The sequence below is a fragment of the Macaca nemestrina genome, chromosome 15 (genome assembly GCF_043159975.1).
Source record: "Macaca nemestrina isolate mMacNem1 chromosome 15, mMacNem.hap1, whole genome shotgun sequence".
NCBI lineage: Eukaryota > Metazoa > Chordata > Mammalia > Primates > Cercopithecidae > Macaca > Macaca nemestrina.
The window spans coordinates 51,838,476-51,848,030 of NC_092139.1; the positions used below are offsets into that span (position 1 = coordinate 51,838,476).

At 45.0% G+C, this 9,555-nt stretch overlaps 2 protein-coding genes across 4 annotated transcripts in view; both read left to right on the forward strand.

The window, feature by feature from the left end:
- The first annotated feature begins 364 nt into the window (after positions 1-364).
- LOC105486842 (PET117 cytochrome c oxidase chaperone) lies at positions 365-5,632 on the forward strand. The gene is made up of 2 exons (XM_011749912.2): positions 365-554; positions 4,670-5,632. The coding sequence occupies exons 1-2, from the start codon at positions 459-461 to the stop codon at positions 4,817-4,819; spliced, it is 246 nt and encodes an 81-aa protein (XP_011748214.1). The 5' UTR covers positions 365-458; the 3' UTR covers positions 4,820-5,632.
- LOC105486843 (lysine acetyltransferase 14) overlaps positions 5,123-9,555 on the forward strand; it is a 45,990-nt gene continuing 41,557 nt past the window's right edge. For all 3 annotated transcript variants that reach the window (XM_011749914.2, XM_071079715.1, XM_071079716.1), the window contains exons 1-2: positions 5,123-5,381; positions 7,662-7,780. In XM_011749914.2, the coding sequence (XP_011748216.1) occupies positions 5,123-5,381; positions 7,662-7,780 (378 nt within the window). The remainder of the gene's footprint in view (positions 5,382-7,661; positions 7,781-9,555) is intronic.

Genomic DNA, 9,555 nt, shown 5'->3' on the forward strand with positions numbered 1-9,555 from the left:
GCATTTAGGTGAAGCCGGTATTGAGCAAAGCTTCTGGATCAGTCAGGCGGCTCAGAAGGGACGTCTGTGGGAGAGGGGTCAGCACGGTACCCAGACCCCGCCCGGGGTGAGGTTGGTACTGAACTGGCTGAGGCGTGGAACCCCTACCCTCCACCCTCGTAAGGTGCCGGGGCCAGTTAGGGCCGGGACTCCTAGAATTTGAATTGGGGGTGGTCTAACGCTGTCGCCTGCGGGGTGTGCAGGAGGCCCCTAGTGAAGCCAAGTGTCCGCAGAGTTGGGGCGCCGCTCTATGCTCGGCTCTCGATTGCTCGCGCCTGGCAGCGGCGGGCGGCACGCGACGGCTGGGGCTCTGCGCTCGAGGGGTCGAGCCTGGGCCGAACGGGCGGCGGCGCGCACTCTGCGTAGGCCTCTGCGCCTCGGGCGAGCGGGTGAGAGAGGCCGCGGCGGCTAGCGCGGGGATGTCGAGGAGCTCGAAGGTGGTGTTGGGCCTCTCGGTGCTGCTGACGGCGGCCACAGTGGCCGGCGTACATGTGAAGCAGCAGTGGGACCGGCAGGTCGGTGTCACGTGACCGTCTCTTCCGGGCCCGCGCGCGGCGGCGGCCTGGGGCCTCTCGTGGTCTCTGCCGGTTCGGTTCCTCAGTTCGTCCTCGTGTCTTTTCCCCGCAGTGGCGCGTCCCTGCACCCCACGCGTTTGTGGCTGCAGCCGGCGGCCGCCCTGCTGGGCTCCGGGCGCTGCAGCTTCCGGCGGGCGTGTGCAGCCTGGAGGTTCAGGAAGACCCGGCCGCCGGGCTTAGTGCCTTGGGAGCTCCGCGCTGAAGTGGCCTTGCTCCGCACTTGCACTGCACGCACGCTTTTGGGGTGCCCAGAGGCTCTGTTTTCAAGTCACAGTTGGCCCGCAGGGTGCGGACCTTTCCACATGTCACTTGGGCCGCTAGAAAATAGAAGGCGGGGAAGGAGTTTCTTGGGGTGCATTCTGCAAGTTACCAGCCTCTCTCCTGGCCCAAGGTTGCGGCTGAAGCCTAATGTGTTTTAAGTGCTTTTGATTTTATCCTATGGTAAGGGAGCCCCCCTCCCCATACTCGTTCTCCATGCCTTTGACCAAGATAATTTGGTGAGATATTTGAACTTCTCTTTTAAATGAACAGTTTGCTGTGGAAACTGGAATCTGGGAACGACAGAGATAACAGCCTCCAGATTTTCTTTTTGGTACTTTTATTTCAGGGAATATCCGTGACCTACTGATCAGCAGTGACTGACCATCTATTCTTTCCTCTCAGTTCATATTTTCTTTCTTATTCAAGTTGGCAGACCTTTAATGGCTGATTGCTGTGTGGAAGCTACCTCACTAAGCACCTTGGGAATACGAAGATGAGGAAACTCCACTCTTCCAGAGCCTATCAGTGATTCACAACCGTGCTGAGAACGGGGAATTGGGTCGTTGGTGAATTTTCAGAGAACAACTTGGCAGTGATTGGGGTTGAACCTAGTTCACCAAGGGTGAAAATAATGGACAGGATGAATCAAGAGTAAACAGTCTTTTCTTGATTTGCCTACCCAGAGCTTCGGACTGTGCTGTGTGCTTGATATATAGAGATGAAGCGGATGAGGTCTTTGTTCCTGGTGTTCACAGACTGTGGAAATTAGAAGAGAGGAAGCATGTGATGATACAAGAATTTTGGCGAGGGGGGTGGGGATGAGATGACTTAATGAAAGGGCACAGGAGAGATCAGAGATTTGGGATTAAAATGTGCTCCTAAGGGGCTAGCTTTTGGAATAGAGGCAGAAGACTTCCGCCTCTTAGAAGGAAAACGAAAAGATGTTGATCCTGGGAAAACTTGAGATGCAGTAAAATTTAGTATGACAGATGTTGTTCTAACGTCAGTGAAGTGATTTTTGAAGGGTTTGGGTAGGGATGGATTAGAGCTTGGCTTTGGACCCTAGCTAAACATCAGACGTTCCCGGAAGGTTTTTACAGTGTGACTGAGGCTTGGTCCCCACCCCAGACCGTTTAAACCAGAATCTCTTGGGGATGGGCAGCTGGTTCAGCAATGTTTTAAAAGCAACCCAGAGAATTTTAACACAGGGCTACGAACCGTTGTGTTACAGAGTGGAAAAGTGTTTATTTGGAAGTTAGAGATGAAGAAAATGTTGACCAGGTTGAAAAGGCTGACCAGAATAACGTGTGTGTGTGTGTGTGTGTGTGTTTCTTTTTTTTCCTTTTATGTCTGATTCTTCATTAGGGGCTTACATTGTATTAATAGCAGTGGGAAAGAGTAGGACAAATGATTTCGCACATTGGATGTGTCAGAAGATTCAAGGAAGCAAGAAATTAAATAACGAATATTGTTTCCTGACCGTCTACCACATACCAGGCAGTGTATTAAGCACTTTACGTATATCATCTTTAATCCTCACAGGAACCTAGCAAAAATTAAGCAGTGCTACATGAGGAGCCAGAGTTCTAGGTGTTAGGGTTGGAAGAAGAAAGAGGTCTTTAGTGGTTAGAAAGGTAGTTCAGTGAGGGTCACCGGAAGGATGTGTGAGGCAATCAGCATAGACCTTGAAGCCTAGAAGATAGCAAATGATGGGATGGAGAGCCAGATCATAAGCACACATGACACTTCTGAGAAGGAAGGGTAGGATGGGAGGCAGGTGTGGAAGGAATGATTCTGGTAAATGGTGTGGGCTTGGGAGGGTGGGTATCGGTGTGTCATGGTGTAAGTAGCATAGGACAGGAAGACCTGTGGTCCGGGGAGTGGAATAAGCACCTCCGTTTTTGTCTCAGTGGGGATCTTGCCCAGGGTGCATGGTTCAAGACAGTTGGGTTTCAGTTGAGTTATATCAATCCTGGGACTCCTTCAAATCCCTCATAATGAAGCTGTAGACCTGGAGGAGGTCCAGCAAGTAGGTTTTATATTAGGTGAGTTTTAAAACTAGGTAAAATAATTTGGAAAAAACCCTACAAACATACGCAGGCCCTGGGCCCCACTCCCATTAATTCTACTCTATACAGCCACTATTAAAAACTATTTATTGGCCAGGCACGGTAGCAGCACTTTGGGAGGCTGAGGCAGGCAGATCATTTGAGGTCAGGAGTTCGAGACCAGCCTGGCCAACGTGGTGAAACCCCGTCTCTACTAAAAATACAAAAAAGTTAGCCAGGCCTGGTGGCGCACGCCTGTAATCTCAGCTACTGGGGAGGCTGAGGCACAAGAATCACTTGAACTCAGAAGGTGGAGATTACAGTGAGCCGAGATCGTGCCATTGTACTCCAGCCTGGGCGACAGAGCAAGACTCCTCAAAAAACAAACAAACAAACAAAAAACCTATTTATTTATTTATTTGTTTAGAAAAGGGGGCTTGTTCTATCACCCAGGTGGGAGTGGAGTGGTGCAATCTCAGCTCTGCAGTCTGTGCCTCCAAGCTCAGGTGGTCCTATCACATCAGCCTCAGGAGTAGCTGGGACCACAGGCACTCCCTGCAATTTTTTTTTTGTTGTTGTATTTTTGCTAGAGACGGAATTTTGCCATGTTGCCCAGGATGGTCTAGAATTTCTGAGCTCAAGCAGTCTGCCTGCCTTGGCCTAATATTACAGGAGTGCTGGAATTACAGGAGTGAGCCACCACGCCTGGCCTAAAACCTGTAGAGTATTTTGTGAGCAATAAACTATAAAATGTTAGTTATTAGTAATGACTAAATTGATGTTTTTAAAAGTCTCATCTTGGGTGCCAGGTCCATGTTCTGAAATGCTGTGGTTTTTTAGTGCTTACTAAGGTAACTACAATTGATGAGCATTTATTTTTTCCTCTGGTAGTAGCATTCTTCTTTTTCTTCTTTTTATGTTATATAATTAATTAATAATTCTGCATGATTTTTACATTTTTAACTTTACATGCTAGAAGCCAAGTTCAGATTTTAGTAATCTGCATTTTTTTCTCTTGATGTTTGTTGTTCAGCTAGGATAATTGCTAACTGAAGAGTAGTTTAGAGTGTTACTATAGTAACTCGCCAAGTTTTTAAAGCATTACATATCAATTAAAGTTTAAAAATTTAACATTGGCCGGGCGCGGTGGCTCACGCCTGTAATCTAGCACTTTGGGAGGCTGAGGCAGGTGGATTACTTGAGATCAGGAATGCGAGACTAGCTTGGCTGACGTGGCGAAACCCTGTCTCTACTAAAAATGCAAAAATTAGCTGGGCATGGTGGTGCGCGCCTGTAGTCTCAGCTACTTGGTAGGCTGAGGCCAGAGAATCACTTGAACCTAGGAGGCGGACGTTGCAGTGAGCTGAGTTCACACCGCTGCACTCCAGCCTGGTTGACAGAGCGAGACTCTTGTCTCAAAAAATAAATTAAAAAAAAAATTTAACATGGTGCCAGGTTTTTTTTTTTTCTTCTGTTATTTCCCATTACATTTTCTGTACTAAATGCTCAGGAATTTCTAAAAGTATGATAAGAAATCATTTCAGTAATAACATTTAGCACACTACCAAATTTATTTGATCGTTTATTACATTTTACATTTGTACAGAAAATTAAAATAGTAACTGGGTATTTGGAATCTGAAAGTTTTAAGTGTATTTTGGTAACACTGTTATTTGGATTTGAATGGCACAAGGATGGGGACCACCTGTTCGGGATGTTACTGAAATCTGTTTCTTACGTTTTTAGAGGCTTCGTGACGGAGTTATCAGAGACATTGAGAGGCAAATTCGGAAAAAAGAAAACATTCGTCTTTTGGGAGAACAGATTATTTTGACTGAGCAACTTGAAGCAGAAAGAGAGAAGACGTTATTGGCAAAAGGATCTCAAAAATCATGACTTGAATGTGAAGTATCTATTGGACAGACAACACGAGTTTGTATGTGTGTTGATGGAGAGTAGCTTAGTAGTATCTTCATATTTTTTCTGGTCACTGTCCTTTTACACTTAATCAAATAAAGGACAGTGGATCATCTGTTGTAAATTACTGCTTTCAGGGTCCCTTATATCTGAATGAAGGAGTGTGGGCAGACACTCTTTGGAAGAGTCTCTGTGTGATCCTGGTAGAAGCCCTGTTAAAGTCACTGTCCAGAGCTTAGGGTTGTTACTGTGAACCACTGCTGAGCTTGTGAGAAGGAAGGGATGGATAGTAGCATCCACCTGAGTAGTCTGATCAGTCGGCATGATGACGAAGCCACGAGAACATCGACCTCAGAAGGACTGGAGGAAGGTGAAGTGGAGGGAGAGACGCTCCTGATTGTCGAATCCGAGGACCAGGCATCCGTGGACTTATCGCATGACCAGAGTGGGGATTCCCTCAACAGCGATGAAGGAGACGTGTCGTGGATGGAGGAGCAGCTGTCCTACTTCTGTGACAAGTGCCAAAAATGGATACCAGCCAGTAAGGAGCTTCTCACTCCCTTTGATTTGTCAATTCCTGTGTGAAGGTTTGTTTTTCCAACCTGTGAAAGAAGCGTGAATGTGTAAAAGAGACCTAAATAAAAAGATAATTATATTTATTCCTAGTCGATCAGGTATAAATTTATATAAAACATAGGCACGTTTGTACTAATGAAACTTACTGTCAACCTCTATCACATTGTTAAATTAACACTTTTGATGGTAACTCAATAAAATTGAGAAAATTGGAAATCCTGTGTTACTTAAAGAATTAGCCATGTTTTTCTAACAAGATCATAGAGATTTAGGGCCAATTCCAGTCCCAGTGTTGAATTCATGTTCAAGTTTATAAAAATTATTTTGTTAATGGTTAACTTATATAGAGAACTCTTATTGTATACCGAAAAGAGGTTAGAATTAGCAGATTGAAGGGGTTTTTTGCCCTTTTTCTAGGACCAGTCTTTTTTCCCATTTTCCTTTTTTTCTGCTGGCAAGAGATACATCATACACACTCCCTGATTGCTGCAATCTTGAGGTTTTTTTTTCTTTTTTCTTTTTTGAGGTGGAGTTTTGCTTTTGTTGCCCAGGATGGAGTGCAATGGAGCGATCTCAGCTCCTGGGTTCAAGTGATTCTCCTGCCTCAGCCTCTCAAGTAGCTGGGATTATAGGCATTTGCCAGCACACCTGGCAAATTTTTTTTTTTTTTTGAGACGGAGTTTCGCTCTTGTCGCCCACACCGGAGTGCAATGGTGTGATCTTGGCTCACTGCAACCTCCGCCTGCTAGGTTCAAGTAATTCTTCTGCCTCAGCCTCCCCAGTAGCTGGGATTACAGGCATGCACCACCACGCCTGGCTAATTTTGTATTTTTAGTAGAGAGAGGGTTTCTCCAGGTTGAGGTTGGTCTTGAACTCCTGACCTCAGGTGATCCACCTCGGCCTCCCAAAATTCTGGGATTATAGACATGAGCCACTGTGCTCGGCCCTAATCTTGAGATTTTCAATGGCCAGCTTCCTGGCACTTGAGGAGCGTGGCTTGCCAGCCATCACATGGTTCATACCGAAACAGGATTTTCCCGTTAGGCAAGAGCCTAGTAAAGATATACTACTTGAGGAATGCCTTTGTGTAATATAATTTGTAACCAAGTCAGAGAAATATAATTGCGAAGAGGGTCATTTTCTGGCATGCGGAAATGTTTTTCTTAAAATGGGTTCAACTTCAAATTTAGTCACTGTTAACAAATTAATAGTAACATTTTCATGGGAAACGTAGAATTTACTAGTTAGACGGTTTTTGCTTCTGAGCGGTCTCTGCTTATTAATTTCAGGTTCTGCCTGAATTCTCAGTGGCTTTCCCTTTATCCTGTGAGGACAAATTTTAAACTGCCCTTTGTGGTCAGGACCCTGCTAACTGTAGCTGCTTTGATGGCCACACAACTTTGCAGTGAGGGTGAACTTCTCATTCTTCACAAACAATTCTTATCCTTAGGGCTTTGCACAGTTTTTTTCCTCTGGAATATGCATCTCCACAGCCTCCATTCTCCCTACACACAAAGACACCCCTTTTCACCTGGCCAATTTCTAATCCTAAGCCTCCCACTAATATAGGTTGGGCCCCCCTTTTATTTACCCTCACACTGCCCTGTGGTACACATCACATTCCACTCCTTTGGTTTTCATGTGTCACAGAGCATCAGCATCACCTGAGGGACTTTAAGAAATGTAACTCCTAGGCTCTGCTTTAGAAATTGATTAATTTTATCTGGGCTAGAACCAAGCATATTTAGAAAACCAAGAACAACTTGGGTGATTCCAATGCACTGTGAGCATGGAGAACCACTGTGCTGTTGTGATCACCTATTTTCTATGCAACCCTCAGGGAAGTGCAAACTGTGAGAGCAGGCACCATTTTCTGTCTTGGACTTTGTATTCCCAGTTCCTAGCCCAGTGCCTGGTATGCGGAGGGAGCTCACATTTTTTGAAAGAATGTGTGAAGAGACCTGCCTTTGGGAGTCAGGAATGTGACAGTTGGGAAATCCAGCAATAATACCTGCTTTTCCAGTACCTTTCTCCTAAAAGTTACTGGATCCTACAGATCTTAGTGGGCGTATACTTGGTATTAGAAATCTTTCTTACTCCCTTTTCCCCATCTTGCAATTGTGGGTTGTCTGAAGAAAATACGACTCAACATAGGAAAGGAAAATCTGGGTGATAAATGGATTAAACCTTTGGGTTACCGCTGCTCTAGATAAACCCGTGATGTGACTTTTTGTTTTTCTCCTAGGTCAGCTGAGGGAACAGCTCAGTTACCTTAAGGGTGATAATTTTTTTAGGTTTACTTGTTCGGATTGCTCAGCAGATGGCAAGGAGCAGTATGAAAGGCTGAAGCTGACATGGCAGCAAGTGAGTAAAAAGCCCTTCCCCGAGTCCATGAGGGTGGTTCCCCCAGGAGTTTGTTGGAATGAATATCTAGAAACTTAGGGATGAGCTTTTGAATTGTTCGGAGGGGCACTTTTTATTTCGCAATGAAATTAGATACCGAATATATGGAGAAGGGAGTGAAAAATACTCGCTGTAATCCCAGCACTTTGGGAGACCGAGACGGGCAGATCACCTGAGGTCAGGACTTCAAGATCAGCCTGGTCAACATGGTGAAACCCCATCTTTATTGAAAATACAAAAATTAACTGGCTAGTGGTGGGCCCCTGTAATCCCAGCTACCTGGGAGGCTGAGGCAGGAGAATCGCTTGAACCTGGGAGGCGGAGGCTGCAGTGAGCCCAGACCGCGCCACTGTACTCCAGCTTGGGCGACAAAGTGTGACTGCTTTTCAAAAAAAAAAAAAAAAGAGCAAAATATTCACTGCTGACTTGGCGAATTAGGCTTGAGAGGCTTGAGAATCTCATGATTTCATTTATATGTGATACCAAGCTCAGATTATAATTGAAAATGAAATTCTTATTTTCCTGGCAGCCATTTTAAGAACAATAAAACTTTTTTTAAAGTGGAAAGATGGCTATGTTGAAAACAAATTTGGAAGAAGGAAGGTGACTGATTGCAAAAACCAACATAACCCAGCTTTTCTGCATTTGAACTCGGAGATGTTTGAATTTTTGTTTGCTGAAATACTTGTTCATTTTTAACCGTCTCTAATACCAACATGCTAATCTAAGCCAGCTGTATCCTAAACAATAGCTTTTTACTGATCTCCAGGTTGTATTAAATTGTTTTGGTTTTGTTTCTATATCAATAGGTGAATATATAATATGAATAATAATAAGGTATCAATGTATACTTTTTAGTTCAACAACCAAATGAAGCCAGACATGGTGGCTCACATCTGTAATCCCAGCACTTTGGGAGGCGGAGGCGGCCAGATTATCTGAGCTCAGGAGACAAGCCTGGGTAACGTGGTAAAACCCCGTCTCTATAAAAAACAGGCCAGGCGAGGTGGCTCATGCCTGTAATCCCAGCACTTTGGGAGGCCGGGTGGGGCAGATCACCTGAGTTCGGGAGTTCAAGACCAGCCTGACCAACATGGAAAAACCCCGTCTCTACTAAAAATACAAAATTAGCTGGGTGTGGTGGTGCATGCCTGTAATCCCAGCTACTTGGGAAGCTGAGGCAGGAGAATCGCTTGAACCCGGGAGGCTGAGGTTGCCATGAGCCGAGATTGCACCACTGCACTCCAGCCTGGGCAACAAGAGTGAAAGTCCGTTTCAAAAAAAAAACCAAAAAAAACAAAACAAAACAATACAAAAATTAGCTGAGTGTGGTGGTGGTGCACGCCTGTGGTCCCAGCTTCTCAGGAGACTGAGGTGGGAGGGTTGCTTGAGCCTGAGAGGTTGAGGCTGCAATGAGCTGTGATCGAGCCACTGCACTCCAGCCTAGGTGGTGACAGAGTGAGATCCTGTCTCAAAAAAAAAAAAAAAGAATTACATGTTACTTAGTTTTTATGTTCATTCATTCATTCAGCAAATCTATTTATGTGTTTATCTATTTATTCAGCAAATTTATTATGAACCAGGTACTGTTCTAGGCCTGAGACTACTGTGGTGAACAAGACAGCTAAGGCCTCTGCCCCAAGACAGCTGACATTCTATACTTAATTTTGATAATAAACAGGTCAACAAGATAATTACCCACAGCACTTTTTACTTTGAAGGAAATAAATAGATTG

Coding starts and splice junctions, on each gene's coding strand:
- LOC105486842 (XM_011749912.2), top strand. CDS start 459: ATGTCGAGGAGCTCGAAGGTGGTGTTGGGCCTCTCGGTGCTGCTGACG. Junction 555..4,669: donor AGCAGCAGTGGGACCGGCAG/GTCGGTGTCACG, acceptor TTACGTTTTTAG/AGGCTTCGTGACGGAGTTAT.